Consider the following 24,532-nt stretch of genomic DNA (forward strand, 5'->3'; position numbering starts at 1 on the left):
TCCCAAATGATTTGGAAGGTCCATACTCTTGTAAGCTGTTTACTCCCTCAGTCCAAAATCAAAGATAGGGTTGAAAAAAGTCAAAGCTCACAGGCTGGAAAGAAGAACTCACAGAATCTCTAGAATTTGGAGATGGAGTCCATCTAGAACGCCCCTCGGTTCCATGCCGGGAGCAACCTTTTCTTTGGGACTGTTTATGCCAAGCCACAGGACTGGACCCCAAGAGAATCTTTTGTGATCTGTACTAATAGTACAGTAAGGTCACTGGGATGAGTCAGATCCCAAAGTCTCTGTTCTTCTCTACTTCACTTGCACAAAGGCAGTTTTGGGAAGGTCCCAGCCCCAGGGCTGGAGCCAAGGTGCTTGGAGGAAGTAATTTTTCGTCAATGTTTATAGCGACCTTATCAGCAGATGCAGGATAGGAAAGGAGAGGCAGGGATTAAAAGGTTAGAGAATGAGCGAGAAGTAGGAATTTGGGGAAGAAATAATAGAGAAAGAAAAGGAAGGCGCGTGAGAAAAAAAGACGAAGAAAGCACGCCCAGCCGCACTCGCGCAAACGCCCAAGGGCGCTTTGGCCATCGTCCGCCACAAGGTGGCACCCTTTGAACTTTCTTCCCCCCCAGCCCAAAAACTGAGCCGGGGGAGGGGGGCCAGAGGAGGGAGAAAAGGCAAAGCACTCTCCCAACCGAGAACAATTTGAAAACCCACCCCACACTATTTAAAAGCTGGGACAAAGAAGCGTCTGGACGGAGCTGCTTCAGCTGCGAGACGTCGGCGGCGCCTCCGGAGGGGTCCGCCGCCCGAACCAGGAGCAGCCCCTTTAAAAAAGCGGAGTACAGTATTGGGATTCTTGAAACCTGAAACCTAGAAACAGAATCGAAGCGGAAACCAGAAGGAAAACCTTGAACTCCTCCAGACAATTGCTTCCGGGGAGTTCCAGGAGCGCGAGGGGGAATAAAGGGCCCGCGAGCAGGGCCCCTCGGATGGCGCGTCCCTGAGGGTCGTGGCGAGTTCGAGGCGCGCGGGAAGCAGAGGACCCTATCCTCTCCCTGGGCTGCAGGTCATGGCCACCGTGGAGCAGAAAGCCCTCGGCATTGGCTTCAAGTGTCTCTCCTTGGCCACTTTTGTGCTCATCTGCGCCGGGCAAGGGGGACGCAGGGAGGAAGGGGGTCCAGCCTGCTACGGGGGATTTGACCTGTACTTCATTTTGGACAAGTAAGTGTCTCGAGTTGTTGCATCCTGGGCTCCGCGGGTGATGCTCTTTGCCGGGCTGGGCTTGTTGGCAGCATCGCTTTGGGACGCTTCGGAGGAGCCGAAGCAGCCCCGCACCGCGCCTGGGTCGCGGAGCGCGCCTCCCCATCCTTTGCTGCCCGAGCCCACAGGGGCGTCGCTGCTGGTTGAGGGGTGGAAAAAAACTACTTTCCGCCTGGCTTTCTGTGCCCGAGGAGCATGTAAGGGAGTGTGAGGATGCTACTGACCAAACAGGTTTCTGCGAATCCTTCCCATTGCTTTAGAAACCTGGTGAGAAGGGCGTGCTTTGGAGAGGTAGAACTTCCAGGCTGCGCGGGAGTGGGCTTTGAAAAGTCCGTGGTGTCTTTAAACAAAATCAACAACAACAAAAAACACATGCTGCGGTGCCTAAGGCATTGCCTTTGTTCCTGATAATACACTGCTCGCTGACTGGGCAATTAGGGGAAAAAGAAGGCGGATTTCTCAACCCTGGACACTACTGGGTTTTAGGCTGAGGAATTCTTTGTTGTGGAACCATCATGTGCACTGCAGGGTGTTCAGCAATGTCTCTGGACTCTCCCCAAGTAAGCCCGCTCCATGCTCCCTCCCCCTCCACCCCGCAGACACCCCCCACCCCCACCCCCCAGCCCCAGTCCTGCATTGGCGACCACCGAAATTGTTGCCAGAGGTTGCCAAAAGCTCCCTGTGGATAAATTCCCGCCGGCCCCTCCTAGCCTTGGGACGTCTGATTGAGAGGGATTCAAGTTCTTGGCAATTCCACTGGTGGGCTACCAGGGAGGTGCAGGAGCCCTGGTTTCCTTACCAAAAGGGGTAGCTCTTAGGCTTCAGGTCTGTGCTCAAGGGAGAGCTGCACTCTGACCAGTTAAACACTTCCCAAATCCCCTTAGATTTGCCAAGCCACAGTCATTCAAGGAAGCATTATGCTATCTACTAAAACCCAGCTTCAACAGTAAAAAGCCCCCCAGAGAAGATCCACGCTCATGAAAACTATATGAGCTCTCTGGTGCCAGGAGAGGCGCTTGCTGTAACAGTGGTGGGGAGATGAATTTCACAGACTGGAAAGTATTTGGGAGTTGGAAAAAGGTCTGCAAAATAAGCTGGCCAGTGAGACACCAAATGTGCTTTGCAGTTGCCCCTGGAGTTTGATTTTTCCATAAGGGCTGTTTTGAACTCCAGATTCTTTGGATGAAAAGTGAGATCTCTTTCTTAGAGATTTTTATGAGAAGGTGGATACTGAAAATATACTCCAATACTAAGAAATGGAATTTCTTTTGTTACTTCTAGTGGCTGGGAGCAGCAGCTCACAGATTCAGAGACTGTGTCTGAGAACAGTTAGAGGTGCCCATCACCTACTACCCCCCCCCCCACAAAAGCCAGTTGGGCAAGACATACAGGAAAACTTAAAAAAAAAAAAAAAATGGGCAGAACCACCAAGTCCCTGAATGGAGTGACTCTATACTGTAGAGATAATCAGATTCTCCCCAGATTAATTTGAATTGAATTGAACTTTTAAATCAAAGTTCTGAAAGCATTTATTTTGGTGGTAAGAGGAATTTAACAAAATGATTCTAAGTTTATCCTAGAGAACAGAAACCTGGTAAAAAGAGGTAAAACATTTTTAGAGAAAGATAATGAAGACATACCTATAAATATTAAAATGTGTCATAAGGCAAATTATGACACATAGGATGGTGAAATCCAAAGAACAGGTAGACAGGGTAGAAAATCTAGAAAGAAATCCAGGGTCATGAGAGCATTTAGTGGGAGTTCAAGTTGGTGGGGAATTAACTTGTTATTTTAAAATATGATTCTTTGGGTGCCTGAGTGGCTCAGTCAGTTAATTGTCCAACTCTGGATCTTAGCCCAGGTCTTCCTCTCAGGGTCTCCATGCTGGGTACTTGGGGAAAAAAAAAAAAAATTCTTTAAACAAATGGTTGGTAACATAGGAAAAGAAAAAAATTCCAGAAGGCTCGAAAATTTAAATGTTTACAATGAAAGGATAAAACAACAAGAAGAAAATTTAAACGACTATTACTATAATCTTAGGTTTAGAGCTTTTAAAATAGGACAGAAGCAATAAAGAAAACTATGAAAATATTTACATACATTCAAGTTTTCCATTTCCGTAAGTGAAAAAATGTCAGAGATAAAAGATTATTAAAAGTTACAAGAACTTTCATAACATCCATTACCCCTCAAAGATTGACCTGAATGTATAAAAAAGAAAAAGTTTTAAAAAGATGAGTCCAGTAGAAAACAGTAACAAACAAAAAATTTCAACTTCACTAGTAATCAAAAAAAATGAAAAAAAAATCAAACAAGATGTAGTTTTTATTAAGTTGGCAAAGGTTTTTTTTTTTTTATTATAATATCCAATATTGGCCAACTTGTGGGAGGTTAGCACTTTCATATCTTACTAAGGAAAATAGGAATTTGTATAGTCTTTCTAAACTGGTGATGTTCAGTGGAATTTTCTGTGATGATGGAAGTGTTCTGTACCTGCTTTGGCCAACTGGTATCTACTAGCCGTAAGTAGCTATGGAGCCTTGAAATGTGACTAGTGTGAATAAGGAAGTGAACTTCTTATTTTGTTTATTTTCAATTAATTTTAATTGAAACAGCCCCATTTGGCTACTGTACTGGGTAGTGCAGTTAAGAAGGTAATTTGGCAATATGTGTCAAATGCTTTTTTTAAAAAAATGGGGTTCTACTTTTCCATCTAGCAATTCTATGTCCTAAAGGAAAAATCCAAGATGATCTCAAACAAGTGACTCCATGTATCTTCCTTGCAATGCTGTTTGTAATAATAAAGCTGAAAATGACCTAGATGTATAACCATAGTGAATTAAGTGAGGCATGGTATAGCCAATTTCTGAATATGCCTATTGGATGTGCTCAGAATGTACCCTTAGGTGAAAACTACAAGCACCGATATTGTTTACATTGTGGTGCTACCTTTGTAAAAAAGCTAAATACACAAGTGTGTTTCTTGATTTACCTAATCTGTGATTGTATTTCTGTCTAGAAGATATTTAAATTTTTGTGTGTGTGTTTTTCTGAACTTTCCAAGTTCTCTATAATGAGCATATGTTACATTTATATTCAACAAAAATAAGTTACTTTGAGTTTTTGAAGAATTGTTTCAAGTGTGTGGAGGGTCTCTAAGCAGCGTGCTGAGCTCCAAGCATCGTATTACAGAGGCTGCTGCTTCTTTTATATCTGATCCTGGAGTCCATTTCTAAATGCATCATAGGATACCCTGCAGTGCACTGGGGACCCAACCGTGCTCCTGGAAAGAAATGACGGGGCCCCTTTGCAGCCACCTACCTTTATATTTAGGTGGACTCCTCTGACTTCTTTTAGTTGTCCTAGGGCTTGAAGAGAGAGGTATTTTCGTGCTGAATGAAAAAATTGCTAGTATTTGATGTGCACACACTTTCAGCTTGCAATCTCAATCCAGGCTAATGTATGGTATTGTCGGAGCCGGGAGATAGGCCAGAATGTAGTGATTGCAAGGAGGCCTCTGGTGGTCCCTCAAGATATGGTCTTCTACGCTAGAAAGAACCTTCTCAGACCGTGCTGTCCAGCACCCAACCACAGCAGAGTGGAAGGGAAAAGAATGCTGACTCACTCTTTCCTTGGGCATCTAAGATACTTTGGCTGGCTAGACACTGTCTACAGGCTGAACCTAAGGGATCCCAAGGCACCTTTCTTTTCCCCAGCCTCAACTCCCTTTTTCTTGGTGAATGGTTCTCTTCTTTTCCATGACACTAAAACTCAGCTCATTTCAGGTTTTAGCAGGATGTATCTCTGGCCTGGAGAGAACCCAGATTATACATTTAATGGAACGTCGTGTTTTCTCAACCAGGAGCAAGACTTCATAATGATAACCTAGGCTACCGCAGTAACACAATAGGGCATTATTAGCGGCTTTGGCGACAGGGCTGGTGGACGGGGCTTCACAAGGCTTTATACTGATGGAATTCCGTGTTCATTTAAACATGCTTTTCTGGTTACAGTCAGGAAAAGTAGATTGCTGGGAATTCAATCAGGGATTTGAAAAGTCAGATTTGGAAGGCCCTATGCAGAGAAAAAACAGGCAAAGACCAGCTAGGCTCCTTGAAGTCTTCCACGGGTCCTCTAAGATTAATGTGCCCTGTTGACTGACCCACGGAGGTAAAGGTACCTTTCCTTTCTCCCAGGGCTCCTCTGTCATGACATTATACATTTATGTATCATGTATTGATCGATTTTATAGGGAACGATTAGTTACATCATTGGAAAAAGTGGTTTCTCCATCCTGAGTCTTGGGGAAGGGCTGGCTGTGTTCATGTGTGCCCTAAAGACTTCAAAAACAGATGGTGTCAATAGCAGAAGGAGTAGAGGAGATGGTGGGCTGGAAGAGACAGTAAGCACTGAATAGCTTTTTTGACAGGACTTTCCAAAGCCACAGCCTGCCACCCAATATATACTTATATTTGTAAATATAAGGCCCAGCGTTGGTCCCTTTCCCATTAGAGCCGCCGAACTCCTCTCTTTGCTACCTCCTTGCTGTCCAGCCCGTGTTCTTTCTCTCCTCCCCACACAAGAGGACCCCATCTTGGCACTTACCCAGAATTCCACCCTCAGCACCACAACCAGATGATCCCCGAGTGGGGATGATCTGTAGGACCACTGCTCTGTGGACCTCTCCAGGGCTATGGTCATTAGACAGATGTTTGTAGCATTGGCCTGCGAACTTCACCACCGGGTATGGTATCGTTTTCCTGAGAAAATACCTCTGGGTTCCCAACTACTGACTTAGAAAAAGAAACCTTTAGAACAGAACCAAAGTCTCCCCACATTTACGCATTCTCACAAGTGCCCCGAAGACACGCTTGCTTGGTAGCTAAGGCAAGGACTGCTGTCCCTAGTTTACAGATGAGTTTACCCTTAACCCTCTGTTCAGCCCCATGGATTAAGTGACCTGCCCAAGGACGATGTCTGCTCCTGACTCCCAGCCCTGCCCTTCCCACTCATTACTGCTCTGTGTAGCTGGGTTATAATGAGAAGCATATGGCAGTCCAACTGGAGGAACTGGGTGGATTCCAGGAATTAAAAATCCCTGCATCAGGGTTTCAGTAAATGATACATGGTACATAAGGCAGTCAACAGTACTTAATTGAGGAGCTACTGCTCTGCTGTCAGGTCAGCTTTGGTTGATTGAAAGTTTCAGGGACTCCAACCCCCTGCAGCCCACAGAGATGCTTCAGCCATCTGGGGGGTTAACTGATGGCTACAACTCTAAGGTGCATTCAGGACATCTGAGGAGATGCGCTTCAAGGTCCAATAAATTGTTAATTTGTTCAGATTGAATTCGATGGGCAGATGGGTTGAAAGAGAGGTAGCTTGTTTTCAGGAATACTTAGGAAGAGGCTTCAAGAAATGAAATTGCAAAATTAGCTCTGAATAAGGAAACAAGGGGTCCATTACAAGAGATCTTGAAAATGCTACTATGATAATTCTAAAAGGCATCATTAAAAAAAAAAATGTCAGGGGCCAGGAATCTCTCTTTCTCTTTCCTTCCTTCTTCCTTCTTTCCTTCCTTCCTTTCTTTTTTCTTTCTTTTCTTCCCTTCCCTTTCCTTTTCTTTCCTCCTTCCTTTCTTTCTCTGTATTGAAGTGGATTTTATGGTTGGTTTTAAATGTTTCTCCAGATAGGTTCCAGGTTTGGAGAGGACTTACTAGACTAGGTAATAGTTGGTGGAACTGCCTACAAATTGGAAGGTTTGGCATGTGGGTCAAAAATAAAAATAAATAAGGCATACGTGTTTTGTTTTGTACTTCTCTCTGGGTCAGCCAAGTAATTAGCTCTCGTTTCCCTAGCTATGGAGACCTGGTAAAACTCAGTGTAAAGCTGAGAATAGAATCCAGGAGTGCTGGAGGAAGGCTCCTGTCCTAAGATAGCCTGTAATTATCTTCAAGTGCTAAAGGGCTCCCAGAGGTCCAGAAACAAACTCTGGCACCCTTTAGCAAGACTTGGCTGTCACATAAATGCAAATGGGATTTTCTTTCTGCTAATTTAGAATGTGTGTCTATTTTTGATGTGTGGCCAAGAGACTGGATTTTGCCTTTCCCAGAGATCACTCAGCAACAAAAGACACAGTGGATATTTGGCTATGTCTTGACATGTTTCCCAGACATGCCAGTTTCATACTGAAAAAAAGCCATTAGGTTTCTTTAGTTTGGCTGATTCTTTCATTTATTTGGCATAAATACTTTCTCAATTCCAATCACAAGTGTGTACTCAGTTAAAGATATGGATAACACAGTGTTGATTGCAAGCAATGTTGTGTTCTGGGAGCTGCAAAGAATATGAAAGAAGCAAGAAGCAGTCCCAGACTATTTGCTTTTTAGGTAGAAAGACATTTAGAAGGACTCGAGGCAGCCAAAGCTACAGGGTCCTGGAGGATTTGGGGTAGGGGACAAGTAAAGTCAATTTTAGATCAACAATAAGGAAGAATAATAAGTAATATTTACTGATCTCTTGTCACCTGCTAGGCACTGTGGTTAAATGCTTTGCCTGTATTACCCCATTTAGTCTTTACAACCACAGAAGGTTAGTACAGTCATGATCACCATTGGACACATGAGGAAACTGAGGTTTAGAAAGATCAGCCAAGGTCACTCTAAGTGGTGAAACTCAGCCTCAAACCCAAGCCACTCTGACTCACGATCTACGCACAAAGATGAAAAATATCTAAACATGCAAAAAAACATTGAATCAATCAGGATAGGTTAAGTTATGCTTTGGTAACTAACAATCCCCCCAATCTCAGTGACTAAAAGCACCAAAGGTCTAAACCTTGGTTTATAATCTCTGCCTACACCGCATGTCTGATGGGTGTCAGCAGGGGTTCTGCTCATGGTAGTTGTTTTGGAAGCCAAGCTGGTGGAGATGCCTTCTTAACACCAGCTTCCACCATCACAGCTTCAAGGGAAGAAAATGCCAGAGGGCCTCTCACTGGCGATGAAATGTTCCAGTAGGAATTGATACGCATCCTTCCACTGACAATCCCTTGGTCAGAACTAGTCACTTAGCCTTAGCATATAGAAAGAGGGTGAAAATTTTCATCTTCCCAGAGACCTAAAAGGAGAGGAAAGCCAGATATAGGTGGGCATTAAAAAAAACTCTACTAAAATTATACACTGCTTTGGCCTGAGTAAGTGAGAAAGGAATAGTCATTGGGAAAGAGCAAAGATACTTGAGACTGATGGGAAAGGGTTGGTTTTGAGCTAGATCTTGTATTTATTCATCCACCTGGGCTTACTGTCAGACATGGTAGTTCAAGTCCTTCCATGAGGCAGTGACTGGCTCCTGCTCTTTTCCTCCCTCCTCATTCCTCCCATATCTTCGTGGGCAGGGAACTAAATTGAGATTAAATAGAAAGCAGAAATGGAGGTTAGACAAGCTATCCTGCCACCTTTGTGTTATGTGAATATCTGAAAACTAAGAATCTCTTTTTCCATGATTTATGGAATATGAGGGAATATAAGAGGCCAGCGAGGGAGATCAGCCCCCAGAGCACTGCAGGAGCTGAGCCAGGAGGATGCCTGAGTATTGAGGGGGCTGATTCGAAGCTCGAATCAAACACCAAATGTGTTTCTCAGTGAGGGTGCTCTTGGCATTGTTGGCGTGAAGTTTTCTCATTGTGGGACGCAGTAGGTTGCTTAGCATTTTTGATCCTTGCTTTGGAAATGCCATTAGTCTCCCTGGTCATTGTGATAACCAATGAGTAAATGCCTCCACATTTACTTCTGAATGCCTTCTATGAGATAGTGCCACCCAGGTTAGGAACCCCTGATTGAAAGATGACAGGGAGGAGTGAGGCATGGCGATGATGTTGATTGACTGTATCTGAGCATTTTGTCTGGAAGAAATGAGAAGGTTTCAGTGATAAGGACCAGTGGAAATTGTAAACCTTAGGAATGAATGGGTTCAACCATTAGTTCTCAACCAAGGGCCAGATCAGAATCTGAGGAGGTCAGGACAAGCACGTCTATTTTGGAAAAGCTTCCCAGGTGATTCTGATGTGGGTCTTCCCCTCTCACAATAAGTGGTAAGATTGAACAGGAAGACAAGGAAAGCTGCCCCATAATGATGGCCTTTCCCCCTTACGGTGAGGATGTAGCTGAGGCAGCAGGCACCTCAGAACTGGGTACCAACCAGAGTCCTTATTTTAAGGCAGTGGTAGGAAAGCCCAACCTGACATGGAGAAGACAGAGCAGAGGGCAGCGGGGCCATGCACTGCCCTCTAGCATTAGGGGGCTCTAACATATGTGCATATATATCAAAACCCTGGTACCTGCTAGGACAGTCCTTTGTTCCCTTTCTGTCAAGACCTCATGAAGGTCTGTCAAGGCCACATGAAATGTGGCCCCGGCGCCTAATGGGAACAAACCAAGGTTCAAGCACAAGGGTTAAGAGAACCAACTTGGGAATCAGTCATCTCTGGCTTTAAACACCAGCTGAGCCTTTTCACCAAGCTTTGTGACCTTGGTGAAAATTACTTAGCCCATCTGAACCTCAGTCTTCTTATCAGTAAGATAGGTATTAACATTTTTGCCTCACAGAAGTGTTGTAAAAATATTAGATTAAAACCTTTCATGAAGTATTTGGTATGTGAGTACCCAGATGAGAGATGGTTATGGTGATGATGCTGGTGGTAGTCCTGGTGGTGGTGGTGGTAATTACCCCTGGAGAAAGGGGGTGTGGTCATCTAAAAAAAGACACCTCTGTAGATTCCAAGCAGAACTGCCTGGTTAAGGGCAGGAAAACAAAAATTCAATGGAGAATTTTCAAACTATGCTGAATTTCTGGAATTACAAAATGCCCAAGGAGTCCCTGGATTTCAAAGATTTCACAGTTTAGTAGAAGAGACAAAAAGCTGGGGAAACAGAGTTTGTGAAATAATTAATTTTGGTTGAGATGAGAGAACCTGAGGAGGCTTCATATAGGAAGTAGCTTTGGATCTGGAACTTGAACATAGAGCAGGATTTTGTGAAGTGACCAAGTGAAAAAAAAAAAAAAGACATTTCTAGCAAAGGGGTGATGTACAGAAATGCAAAGTGACCCACATTCCCTGTGATATAAGCATGGCAGGGAAAGTGACAGGGAAAGAATCTGGCAAGGGTGGATTTTTTTCATATTAGCAATAGGTTATAAGATTAAAGTTTTCTGCAGAAAAAAATAGCAAACTTATATGTGTGTTTTATCTATATCTCACTTTTTCTTGTAGTAGAAATGAGGAAAAGAATTAATGGAATTGAGAGCTCTTTTGTAGTGAGGAGCTTAGGACCTGATTTGCATGGGATGTGGGAGAGAAAGCGTTGAGAGGTAAGGAATAGATTTCAGAAGGAAAGAGGGCTTGGTGTGGACGTGTTAAGTCTGAACACGTAGGACATTTGGGTGGAGATGCTGAGTAGGCAGCTGGATTTATACACTGGGACCGAGAATAAAGACTTGAGTGGTGTTAGCCCAAGGGTAGTAGTCAAAAATGTGGATATGAATAATAAATAATATTGAGATAATATCATGATAATATCAGGATTATCAAATGTCAAGAAGAAGTGGAGTTTAATAACAAAGATGGCCAGGGTCCAGGCTTAGAGGAATTACTAACAGGAATGTGTTTGCCAAAGAAACTCCACTAAATAGTGCTGAGAAATTGCCAGAAAAGCCAGCAGAGAACCAGCAAAGCATTGTACCATTGAGGCGAGGAGAGAGAATTTCAGTGGAAGGATGATCCGTTGTTTCTCCCCTAATATCTTCTTCCTTTCTATTTCTAGTCTTAGTGACTGACATCACCATAAACCCAGCCACTTAGACCAAAGACCTGGGAGTCATCCTCTTTCTCATACTGCAAGGCTAGGCAACACTTGTCCCGATGTCTCAACGGTGATCTTCCCACATGACCCCATTCTCGGCCTTGTCAGTGCCTTGTCAGGCCCTTCCCATTTCTCAACCAGTTCACTGAAACAGTCCCTAAGTTGGTCTCCTTACCTACTTCCTTTACCCTTCCCCACACCTTGTCTTCTTGACAGTGGCACCAAATTGATCTTTTTAGACCACAAATCTAATCTTGACAACTCCCCCAAAACTCTTTTAGGATAAAATGTGAACTCCTTAGCAAGGTACTCAAGAGCCTTATTGCTCAGGCCACTGTGTACTCCCCTAGTTTCGTCTCTTACCACACTCCCACACCCCACACCCTTGTAACTTCCAACAAAACGGTATTATGTAGTTCCCTGAATTAACCCCTGCACTTTCTTCTCTATAGCTAATGCTCTTCATCACCATTTCCATCTCTCCATAGATGATAGCCTCTTATCCTTTGAGATGACCATTGCTACTTGGCCCCTCCTGTGTCTAGTTGTAGGCTCCCTGTGGTGCAAAGACAATCGAGAACAATCACCTCTCTACATTACATCTTCATTCAAAATCCCTTTCTTTTTCCCATTCAACCTTGTAACAACTCGTATTGCATGATAAGCAGCATAGCAGTCAATTATCAAGAGATGGAGAATAATAACCCCTAGTGTTTGTCCTCTGGGGTCTCATTCAGTGGCCTTATCTTATTTTCCTCAAACCCTGATGCTCAACCCTATATAGCTCCAGTGAGTAAATACATGTAGGAGCCACCTGGAACAGAGCTTTCCCAAGATCTTGGTGCCAAAGGATTATGATCAGAATCATAGTCATCCTGCCAACACTTCTCACATACAAGATAATGCAAATACTAAGTTTATGGAAATCACATAGCAAATAAAAGAAAAGTGAGGTATCCTGTAAGTGTAACCACATGCCAGTCAAAATAAAAAAAGGAAATTCAAATGCCATTGGACAGCTGTAATCTGACCACTAATCAATAAATGCATGGCCTGGGACATTACCTGTTTATGCTTCTTGTCCCAGCACAGTTATTAATGGCTTCTTATTTTACTCTTGAAAATGTCTATTTGGATTTTAAATTATATGGCCGTCTTGATTACTGACTGTATAATACCAAGGGGTGCCTGGGTGGCTCAGTGGGTTAAAGCCTCTGCCTTCGGCTCAGGTCATGATTCCCAAGGTCCTGGGATCTAGCCCCGCATCGGGCTCTCTGCTCCTCAAGGAGCCTGCTTCCCCCTCTCTCTCTGCCTGCCTCTCTGCCTACTTGTGATCTCTCTCTGTCAAATAAATAAATAAAATCTTAACAAAAAAAAAAAAAAGACAATATCAAAGAAACCAAAAGGGAGACCATTGAAGGCCAAACCATTGAAACCCCTTGTACACTTTACTCCATTAAAATGGTCAACCGATCAGCACTCCTGATTTCCTTCAAGTGCCCCAATTTTAAGCTTTTCCTGGTATACCCACTCCCAAATTCCTATAACAATTTGTGGAAATTTTCTAATACTTCTCACTCAGCACCTAACACTAAGTTGTAATTGTGCATTTCCTGACCCCTCCATGGGGAGGCAGTGTTGCATAGGTGTTAAGAGCACAGGTTTCCTCATGGGAACAGAGTGTAAGACTAAAAGTGTGGACTCTAGGGCCAGAAAGCCTGTGTTCAAATTCCAATTCTATCACTTAACTAGCTGTGTGCCCTTGAGCAAGTTACTTCACCTCTTTGTGAACTCAGTTTTCTCATTTGTAAAAAAAAGGAGATCAGTATTACCACATGGGTGGTTGTGCCCAGAACAGAAACCTATGAGCCCGTAGAAAGAGCTCATGAAGGGCTAGCTACTATCACTAAACGGAGAAGCATGTACAGTGCTCAGCACAATTCCCGCTGCTTAGTAACTACTTAAGAAATACCAAGTGTTGGAATTATTAGTCTTGTAGAAGCAAAAGGACCCACTAGGCATTCAAAAATCAGTTTGTGGAAACAATAATTATTATGTGTCATATATATGCATATTATAAATACATCCAGCAAGAAGAGAACTGAGAAGGGCCATATGCTTCAGCAGAAATAAACGCATTGGTGACTTTTGGAAGTGCACTGTCAGGGCCTCATAAATGATGAAACTAAAATTTAATGAACTGAGGATCTTAGTGGGATCTAAGAAAAAAAGTTTGTTCATGATTTTTTAAAGATTTTATTTATTTATTTATTTGACACAGAGAGAGATCACAAGTAGGCAGAGAGGCAGACAGAGAGAGAGGAGGAAGCAGGCTCCCCGCTGAGCAGAGAGCCCAATGTGGGACTCGATCCCAGCACCCTGAAATCATGGCCTGAGCCAAAGGCAGAGGCTTAAGCCACTGAGCCACCCAAATGCCCTGTTTATGACTTCTGAAAAGGAAACTGAACATACACAGCTTCTCCTTCACCCACTATCCCCACTATCATCTACAACTGCTCCACCCTCCCCCGAAAGAGAAAATCTTAAGGAGGCATCTGGGGGAAACCTGCATCAGGTCCAAATAAAAGGCCATTGACATTGACATGTAGCACACTTGTAAGAAATTCCACTAGAAACAAAACAGATGGACTGAATTTGAAGGAGGTCAGCCAGGATCTACTTTCAACACTGTTGCCAAGTTGTAGAAAGTATGTAGAAGAAGATTTGGAAGGAGCCCCAAGAACAGTCCCAAATCTGGAAGTAAGTTTGGAGTGAAGAGTGGGACATACGAGGGATGAGAACCATCTCCTTGGAGCCCTTCTGCATTGTGCAGAAGCAGCTGTACTGGATAATCAGGGGGCAAGAAACCCCAAAAGAGAGCTCATGAACACTGGGCATCTTCATGACAATAGTTCTGTCCAGCTTTGCTGAGTCCTCCCCATAGATGCTGGGCCTCCAGGGAAAAGGCAGATTCTGTCTTTGATTCTGTGGATGTGGTAGGGATCAGAAAAGATGTCAGGTACAACAAAATAGGAACCTGAAGTAGAGACCAGGCCAAAAACCCCTACAAATGGCAAGATGGAATGGATCCAGCCATGTCCAAAACACACACACACACACATACACACACACACACCTAGCAAGGATGATATTCATCCATGGGAGATGATGAGGGTCTATTTCATTCCCTTCTCTCCTCTAAGTGATGGAACAATAACATAAGCTTACTTTAGCCATTAAAACCAACTCTTTTCTCCCTGATTGAGTTCTTAGAGAAGTTTATGAGATGAGAAAACAAACAAAAAAACCCACCAAAAAAACTATTTGGGAAGCAAATACCAGACCCAGTTACACCTTCCCACATTCAAGGGTGACAACAGGGCTTATAACATTTCAGCAACTTAAAGAAGGGATTAAACAACATTCCCAAGGTGGAAGAGAAACATATATATGAAAGAATTTTCTAAGCAGAGGAGGTCAGTTTTAACATCATATGTTTTATAATTTCCGTGACATTAAATAAAATAAGAAGTTTGCAAAATAGATAAAATATGGATGAGAAGACAAGGAACCCAGAATAGTTAACAAAGTATGAAATAATAAGGAAAGACCTGAAGTCACATTAGAAGCAGTAAAGAGCGGAACTGACAATGCAGAAAATGAAATAAATGATGAAGGCTTATTTGAGAAATTCTTCAAATTTGAATAGGGAAATGACTTGGGTAAAGTGATGAGAGAGAAGATGATAGTGAATGACAAAAATAGCTATCCAATACACCAGATAATTTCATTTGCTAAAGAATAGTCTAGAATAAACATTCAAAGAGTGAATAGAACTTTCCTGATTTAAGAAAAACCTGAAAATGAAGACTGAATAGGCTTATCAAGTACGAATCAAAATTAGTTAAGTAGAAGAGATGAAATCTTAGGCATTCCTGTGATCATTTTTAATCTCAAAGACAAAAGAAGAATTTTATGAATGGAAAAGACACAGGTGACCTACCAAGACTTTGCAACATTAAATGGTGGAGAATTTTGATGGATAAGTTTATCACCTAAAATGTTATATTTAGCAAATATGTCACTTACATGTGAAAAAAAATAGAAAAAAAAATTTCAAATAGATATGGATTCTCCTAAAAAAGAGAGTAGGGATAATTTTCAAGAAATTGCCAAAAAAGTGAATCAAGATTCTTTACAAAAAAATCATTAGATGTAGTAGTTATCAATGAAGGGAAGGAGCGATGACCATTGAAGCCACTTAAGCAAATGTATGTCTAATAAGTATTATCAGTAAACTTTCAGATCATAATGCTTCAAGAAACCAGAGCATCCTATTGTGAGAAAGGAACAAGCTGAAAATAAGACGTTTTTGCAGAGAAAATATTCTATTTCTGACTTTTCAAATCCACTGGAAACAATGTCCACCATACTGAATATTTCAGAAAGTAAATTCAATTCATCAAAAGACACTTTAAGAAACTTTTCCCCTGGGGTGGCTCAGTGGGTTAAGCCTCTGCCTTCGGCTCAGGTCATGATCTCAGGGTCCTGGGATCGAGCCCCGCATCGGGCTCTCTGCTCAGCGGGGAGCCTGCCTCCCCCTTCTCTCTGCCTGCCTCTCTGCCTACTTGTGATCTCTGTCAAATAAATAAATAAAGTCTTTAAAAAAAAAAAAAAAGAATAAGAAAGAAACTTTTCCCAGAACCCAAGCAGAAAGAATACAGAGATGAAAGTGCTGAGATAAGAGATATGTTATACAAAGTCCAGGAACAAGGTATACACATACACATACATATGCACAATAAAAAATATATGTACTATACAAAAACAATATACAATATATTTACAAGAAAAATTCTAGGAAAAGAAGAGAACATTTGAAGGACCTACCAAATACTCAACCTAAATGATTTTTTTGAAGCATTCACCAAATACACGACCTTAGATAAATTCTTAAAATAAAAGACTAAATAGAATGTCTACATTCTTCCAAAAAAAGAAAAAAAAATAGTAAGTTTCCTTTCCCCCTGCAAAAAAAGAAAAACAAGACTCAGATTGACAGACTTATTTTCTTTTTAGTCTACAATATTAAATGCTCAAAAAAACCTCAATAATTATAGAGTCCTGAGTGAAATGTGATATTTAAATTCCATAACTAGGCTTTCTCAGACATACAAAAAATTCAAAATATATGCCGTCCACATGCCCTTACTGTAGAAAATCACTTCAAAATATTGAAGAGAAAGTGAAAACTGTTAATTTCTTAAACAGGATAAAAAAAATTTGCTCATACTACTTTCATATTTTTTTTTTAAAAGGGTCCCTGGTGGCTCAGTGGGTTAAAGCCTCTGCATTCGCCTCAGGTCATGATCCCAGGGTCCTGGGATTGAGCCCCGCATCTGGCTTTCTGCTCAGCAGGAAGCCTGCTTCTCTTCCTCTCTCTCTCTCTCTCTTTCTCTCTGCCTCTCTGTCTACTTGTGATCTCTCGCGGTCAAAAAAAAAAAAAAAAAAGTGGTCTGCTTTTTGCTCCCAAACTCTTCTTCTTCCTTCCAAGTCTACCTAGTGGGTAATAGAAAGCATGGAAAGCTCTAAAATTTCAACCATAGTGATAATAAGAGTCTAATAATGGTGATTTTTTTAAAAAAAATTCCTTTAAGTGAAATGCTGGATCTTTCCAATTTTGCCCTTCCCCAGCAGAATCTGGATATTTAAGAGGGGCTAATTTCCTTTTGTGGTTAGGTCCTTTGTTTTTGGACTAGTTGGTTTTGTGGCAAGTTCTATCACAGAACAGAAAATGTCAGTCTTATACTCTTCCAGAAAACAGAACAAGAAGAAAAGAGTCTTCCAGTTTATTTTAGGAAGCTAGCATATGTCTGATACCAATACCTACTGAAGAGGACATGTTCACATGCAAAAATTCTGACCAGATTGAATAAAAACTTTAAATCCCAAATCAAATATCCTTAAAATAAATTTCACAGTGTAAAATCATAATATACCAAGACCAAGTAAAATTTATCTTGGAAATGCAAGAGTGCGTCAATATTTAGGAAATGTTTTAAGATAACCCTCATCTATTCTTGACCACCAAAGTTGAAAACCAAATTATTTTCTTAGCAGAATCTGAAAAGACATCTCTCTGAATACTTAAGCATTCAAAGGACAGAGAGCGTATGAATAATAATTAATGAGGTTTAAGGAAGGCACATGATGTGATGAGCACTGTGTGTTAGATGCAACTGATAAATTATTGAACCCAACATCTGAAACTAATGAGGTACTATATGTTGGTTAATTGAATTTAAATAAAAAATAAAATACTAAAATAATTAATGAGGTTGTTCTAATATATTTTGAATTCCATACCCCACAGAGAATAAACTTTCCTTCCAAAGACCCATGAAATATTTATCAAGTCACAAAAAATGCCTCCATATATATATCCCAAGGCACAATTTTTCCACTCCACGTGAGCCATAAATAACAAGAAATGAATAGCGAAAGTACCCTAAAACTTCAGCTACCAGGAAAAAATATGTAGATTTTTATTGTCTTGTAATGAGGAAAACTGAAAGAAAGTCGCTGTCTAGGACAGAGATTGGCAAACTGTGGCCTGCAGACTGTTTCTGTAAATAAAATTGTACTGTCGCATCACCACACTTAACTTTATTTATGTCCTATCAACGGACCCTTTTGTGTCACCAGGGCAGAGTTGAACAGTTGCCATGGGGCCCATCTAGCCCCCAGAGCATAAAATATTTACTGTCTGGCCCTCTAAAGAGAGTTTGCGCACCCCTGCGTTAAGAAAACATTTGCACCCCAATAGAAAACAGACAGGGTATTGATAGCGCAGGGTCAGCTGCAGGGACATGGGACCTGTGCGGTCACCCAGGAGCCCACACTTAACAAAGGTTTAAAGCGCTGCTGTCGCCATCTTGAAAGTCTTAATAATTTTTGAAGAAGAGGCTCTCCTTTTCATTTTGCACTAGGTTCTGCAAATGATGTGGTTGGTCCTAATGGATACTAAGTGTTTTAAAAAAACAAAAATGGACAATAAATATGAAAAAAAAAATCTGTGGCTTATAATTAAATACAGCCACATGAAAATTATAATGGGGATCCATTTTCATTTATAAAGCTTACAGATATTTCAGAAAGAGATAATCCCAAGTGTCAGTGAAGGGTAAGAAAAGGATCTTAGGGCTGGGATTGAATAATTAAGGTGGGAAGGGGGTTGCCGTGGCCACTGTGTCCTGAGGGATCACTGTGTTCCAACTGGGATGCTTGACACCTGAGGAACATTAGTTTGAATCCTTGAAACAATCCTTAGGAGATAGATACTATTATCCTCATTGTATAAAGGAGGAAACTGATGTGTAAGAAAACAAAATGTCTTATTCAAATGTCACACTCATAACTGGAAGAACAGGAGTTTGAACTTACCAAATCGGTGCTCATAACTGCTGATCTGAACCCCGAAGAGGAAATTTTTCCATATTTCTGCATAAAAATAACAGTAATTACAAATATATGTGTCTCAGGGTAGAAAAACCCCCATTTTCACTCTCCTTGGATATATAGAAAATAATTTAAAGCTGCTTTGCTTATCCAAGAAAGACCTTCTTGCTGGATGCAGGTATAGTGAGGAGAGGAAACTTTTATCCAAACTGCAAATCTTAACCCAGTGCAAAAATTTAAATATTCAGTAAATTTAAGTTTGAGATTTTGTCCCTCCCCACCCCCTACTTCTCCCACTCACATGGCTTATTGTGCCCATACATACAATACACATGAGGGGGCCGCTGACTTTCTGGGCAGTCACAGTATTGACCAGACCCTTGTCTGGTTATGGTCATCTAGAGGTCACCCACAGATCACATTGGTGGCTTTGGCTGGTAACCTGGGGATCTCATGTATCACATCCCACATAGTGATGGGAAATACCTTTTGGACTAACCAATTTCCGTTCTCTTAACAACTACAGCTTTGTGTTGAATCTGCACCAGACATGCCAATAGTTGATATCAGATCATATTTTAGGTTTTACCTGGTGTGCGTGTGCTGGAAAAAGGAAAATTAGTAGAGGTTAAAGGAGTGGAATATATAGTTTGCTATAATATCCTTTTGATCTGCTCCAAAAGAAAAAATACAGTTTATATCCTTGTATATTATTTGCATATAATTGACCTAGTGTTTCACGTAGTATTACTTTGTTACAGCACGTAACAGATCCTAATATTTCTGTTCCCTTCTAATTCATTTGGTTTTTAATGTTGGCAACATCCAACCAAAATGATTTCCCAAATTACTAATAGATTGCATCCTACAGCTTGAAAGTCATTGTTTTTATAGCCATTAGTTAGGTCGACTAAATGGAAAATTCCTCACAAGTCAGTAGGGTGGGACTGGGAATCCTGGGCTGGGGTCTCACAACACAGACAGGAGTTCCCACACTCAAAGTGCAGTGCTCAATGGCTTGGTTTGGGTCTCGACTGGTGACTTAAGTTGGAAGAGAAACAAGCGTCTAAGTCAAGTTTTTTATGCTTGACGGAGTCTTGGCCATGACCCTGATCGGTAATAGGTGGATAAGGGCTAAGGCCAGGGCTGGATTTAGGGCTCCTGCCAATTCAAGTGCAATGTGAGGTTAGGAAGAATGAGAGGAAGGCCAAGAAAGAAGCTGGGGAGCAGAGGGAGGAGGCAAATGAATGCTGGGCCTTTGACGGACAAGCTAATTGCTTGTCCCACTTCGTGGCGCCTGAGGCTGCGCACCCTTCCAGGATCAGCTAGGGACCTGGGTGGGTCACTTAGGACATCAGTGACTTCAGCTGGGTGGGGCTAAGGAAAAGTGGGACTGACAGTTTTATAATTTCCATCGTTAAAGCAATTCTCTCTTCCAGGATTAAAAGACTCGTGGGTGATGGTTCCAAACACAAGCTCTGTTTTCCCTCTCGTCTTGTTCTAACCCATGTGCAAAAGAAGGGGGGACAATTTAAACTCAATTTGGCTCACTCGATTCTTTCTGACTCTGGTTGTGTGTGTGGCTAATGGAAAGAGCCTGTGTTTTCTAAGGAGCTTAACCACAGGGAGGTTTGGAAACTCACATAAGCACAAAAGAATGTATTTCAGAAAACAAATCAGAATGAGAGTCAGAGTTTTTATTTTGCTCCTACTCTTTGCATATTGGACCTTTGGAAGTAATTAAGCAGTAATCTGAGGGCACTGCTAGGTTCTGTGCAAAATCCCTCGCTGGGAACTCACAGTGAATGCAATGCCACAAAAATTTATTGACTTCTGACTGTGTTTCAAACACTGGAGAGGTCATAGAAAAACAAAAATAAGTAAGAAACTTTGGAGCTGTCCCCACCAGTTCCCTTCTTGTGGAGATAGTAGTGAGAACTGGTGGCTTTGCCATCCCATGATCTGGGCAACCCTTCTCAAAGCCAAGTCGGAAGGTTGTGTGAGGTGGCATTGACTCTGATTTTGAGTAGACGAGGTATACTGAATAGACCTTCAAGCACAGAACTCCATAGGACTGTGTTCAAGCAGATTCCTGGAGGCCACTTTTTGCTGAGACTTATACCTCTGGAACCAAGGCTCAAAATCCCAGGAAGGAACATGAATCCTCCACACTGGACTGATACCACCTAGATCATGGAGATCTTCAGGGGTTAGAATTGCATTTGAGTTAAGATTTAATTGAGTCCAGTATCAGAGACCTTTCAGATATCTGCTGATTTTCTAGAACATGGGCATTTCAGCTCTCCGACTATAGTTTGCCTAGCAACTATGTCTTAAAAGCAGTTAAAAAACAAAAACAAAACAAACAAACAAACAAGCAAAAAAACAGAGTTCAATAGAACTATTCCAAGTGCTACATATATCTGGACTAAGAAGAAGTTTTTGTGTCTGCCTTAGAGCTTTGGTAACAATGGCTGAGTGAGCCATTACTGTCTGAAGACAACATCAGGACTCCATTATTAGGATTTTAAGATCATTAACTCTTGGGGCACCTGGGTGGCTCAGTGGGTTGAGCCTCTGCCTTTGGCTCAGGTCATCATCCTGGGGTCCTGGGATCAAGCCCCGCATCACTTCCTCCTCTCTCTCTCTGCCTACTTGTGATCTCTGTCAAATAAATAAATAAATTCTTTTTTTTAAAAAAAAAAGATCGTTAACTCTTAAACAGGTTGGCATGAGAAATGAGATGTTTTATGTATTGTAGGGTGGTAAGAACTAGAATTGAATCCACTTTCTGCCACTTACCCATCCAATACCCTACTTCTCCTGGTTGTGATAGAGAATCCGCTTAGGTTTTCAGGGTTGAAAAGAAGACACTGGTCCAAACATGGACATACCACCTTGGGTTGATTATTCTAGGAGCAACTACAAGGGCAGATTCCAAGCCAGAAAATCGGTTTATAATGCAAAGTGCAGGCGAGACATGCATGTCTTAATAGAAAGTCCAAATTGAGCCAGAGACCCAACATATCTATCCCTGTGGGAGAAGGACAGATGTTTGAGTGAGGTCACAGTAGATAGTTTCTGAGGCCTCCTGGTTGACATATTTAGAGTTAAGGGTTCTGAAGTCTCGCTCTGGCCAGTGGGCGGTAATAAGGCAGAGGAGCAGGACTGTGGCACCAGGCAGGTAAGCCTTTTGCTCCTGCAGATTTGGGTTAATGAACTTCCATGTTAAAACCATAAGCAACTGACATGGGGCTCTTTCCTTTCCTAGGGCATAGTTTGATCTTGGGATGGGACAGAGTGTGTGTTTGTGGGTTAAGGAGACTCAACAATAAGGACTAGAAGGATTCCTATATTCCTCTGCTCTTTTGGTAAGTTAGGCCCCTTGAGATCCCATGGTAATCCAGAGAAGACAAAACCAGTTTGGTTTCCAGAATCTTAGAGGGTTATATTTACCCTCAATGCTTAAGGGAAAAGACTATGTGCTTCTCAAGTGTGTCCCAAAAAGGGTATGTTTTGGTCAAGGCTCACATAATTGTGTAAAGAATGATCATGTATAAATATGAAACCACAGACCTCAACAGTCTCAGGGCAATTATTAGCCAAGTTAGAATAGGAGAAGCAAGACTGTCAATATCTCCTTACCTCCTTACCTCCAGTTTTGTCTTAGGGTTATTGCTTTATTTTCTTCTTGAAAAAATACAGTGCTTGCCCATCAACAAGAAGGTTTCCAGATAGATGCAGACTTTTCTTAACACCTGAGGGTATTTCTTGGATCTTTCTCTGTACCTAGCATCAACAAATCACATGAATTTCACCAAATTGTGTACATTTTACATGCCAGTCATATAGAAAAATAGTGAAAATGAAGTGTTTTGTGACAGTGTGATAGTGGGAATTATTATTGAATCACCCTGTTTAAGTAAGGAATGCAAATTGATTTGTGGCTGTTCGGTAAGGCCAATCCTTGAGAACAAAGAAATGGTAACCCGAGGATTTATACCAGACCTCTGCTCCTTAGGCAGATAGCCAAGAATAGTTCCTCAATTCTGGTTCAAGTCTCTATTTTACCACACTTTGCCTCCTCCCCTCCCAGGACAATTCCCACACTGCAGGACTTCTCTACTAATGAGAAAATCAAACTTGGGATGAAGGAGATGTGGGGATGCCTCTCCAATCATTAAGCATCTCACATTACCCCTCAAATAGTACTTGTGCTAGTCACAGCTATGTGTAGAAGAATATAACTCAACCATTCTCTTACACCATACACAAAGATAAACTCGAAATGGATAAAAGACCTCAACGTGAAGCAGAAATCTATCAAAATCCTAGAGGAGAACATAGTCAATAACCTCTTCGGCATTGGAAGAGCAACTTCTTTCAAGATATGTCTCCAAAGGCAAAGGAAACAAGAGCAAAAATGAACTTTCAGGACTTCATCAAGATCAAAAGCTTCTGCACAGCAAAGGAAACAGTCAACAAAACAACGAGGCAACCCACAGAATAGGAGAAAGTATTCGCAAATGACACTACAGACAAAGGGCTGATATCCGAGATCTACAAAGAACTCCTCAAACTCAACACACACAAAACAGATAATCACATCAAAAAGTGGGCAGAAGACATGAACAGACACTTCTCCAAAGAAAACATACAAATGGCTAAGAGACACATGGTCATGTGGACCAAAACACAACATTGAATTTCAGAAGAGGGAGCAGATGACCAGCACTCAAGGAAAGCTCCTGATTCCAGCAGATAGGAGTTGCAGAATTCTAGATTGGACTACAGCTCATCAATCATGTGGTGCCTTTTCTGAGGCACTTACATAGCATTGGACCTGCACCAGAGTCCCTAGGGCCAGACCATCTACCCCATGGCTGGAGGAAAACAGGCAGGACTAGTCTTTGGAATTTGAAGTATACAACTGGATCCTGTCCAGAAGGATGGCTGGGATTCTAAAGAAAGAGGATTTCCAAAGGTTAAAAGCCCAGGACTAGTAATATTCAGTTCTGGTGAGCTCTTGGGACACTCCCAGCTGCCATTAGGTTTTATTGTTGATGATTTGGTAGTCCCATTTACCAAGGAGCTGGGCTGCAGAGTCATTGACCCATCTGGGAAGGCTCCTCAGGTTCATGTAGGGTCATAGGAATTGGCTGGAGCTGTCTGAGTACCAAACCCAGAATGTTTATCCAAACGAGGGCGGAAGAGCTGGTGTCCAGCTGGCAAAAGATCAAGAGGCTTCCTTGAGCAATAGAGGCTTCTTTCCATGTCTTCTTTCCTCCATTGAACAAACTGGTTGGTGCTGGAGAGGCAAATATTCTTAAATCCCTCATGGGGGGAACATGAAGAAGAGGTGATTGCCACCCAGCATCTGAGGATAATGACTGAGAGATGTACACAGTGCCCTGAGAGTGTGGGACAGGGACAATGAGCCCCATCTATGTTGGTCAATGCAGAGAACTACATTGAGTCTTGAAGAATGAGTAGGAGTTTGCCAGTGTAGACACAGAGTATCCCAAGTGGCTGGAATATGTATAAAGGCTGAGGCCAATGGAAAAGTTCTATTGGAAAAGGTTTATTTTTTAAGAGGAGGGGGTCTCTGTCCCCCTCCTTACCTGAACCCCTGGATTCCTTTCCCTATCTACCCAGTCTCCTCACCCCCTACTTTCCTCACCCCCTACTCTGCAGAGCTATATGCTGCTGCCACAGGAAATTGCTTGTTCTTCTCCAATCATTTAAATATGTATTTCTGCATTTACTAGAATAGTTCAGTGTTTTTCAAATGCTGATTTACTGTCCTTAAGGGGATTACCTGTTCTGATCCTTGGTCTATTTTTCTATTGTTTGCCTTTTTAATATTTACTTGTACCAATTATTTACATATCCTGGACACAAATTTTTTGCCTTTTTTATTTGTTGCAGACATCTTCATTCACTCTTTCTTGTCTTTG

At 41.9% G+C, this 24,532-nt stretch overlaps 1 protein-coding gene across 1 annotated transcript in view; it reads left to right on the forward strand.

Moving 5' to 3' along the window:
* Nucleotides 1-483: 483 nt before the first annotated feature.
* The window catches only part of ANTXR1 (ANTXR cell adhesion molecule 1), a gene marked incomplete at its 3' end in the record, with an annotated part of 84,743 nt that continues 60,694 nt past the window's right edge, over nt 484-24,532 (forward strand). The window contains 1 exon segment of the mRNA XM_045077922.1: nt 484-1,215. Coding sequence (XP_044933857.1) covers nt 1,064-1,215 — 152 coding nt within the window.

The sequence above is a fragment of the Mustela putorius genome, unplaced genomic scaffold (assembly GCF_011764305.1).
Source record: "Mustela putorius furo isolate JIRA1106 unplaced genomic scaffold, ASM1176430v1.1 tig00000224_pilon_pilon_pilon, whole genome shotgun sequence".
Taxonomy (NCBI): domain Eukaryota; kingdom Metazoa; phylum Chordata; class Mammalia; order Carnivora; family Mustelidae; genus Mustela; species Mustela putorius.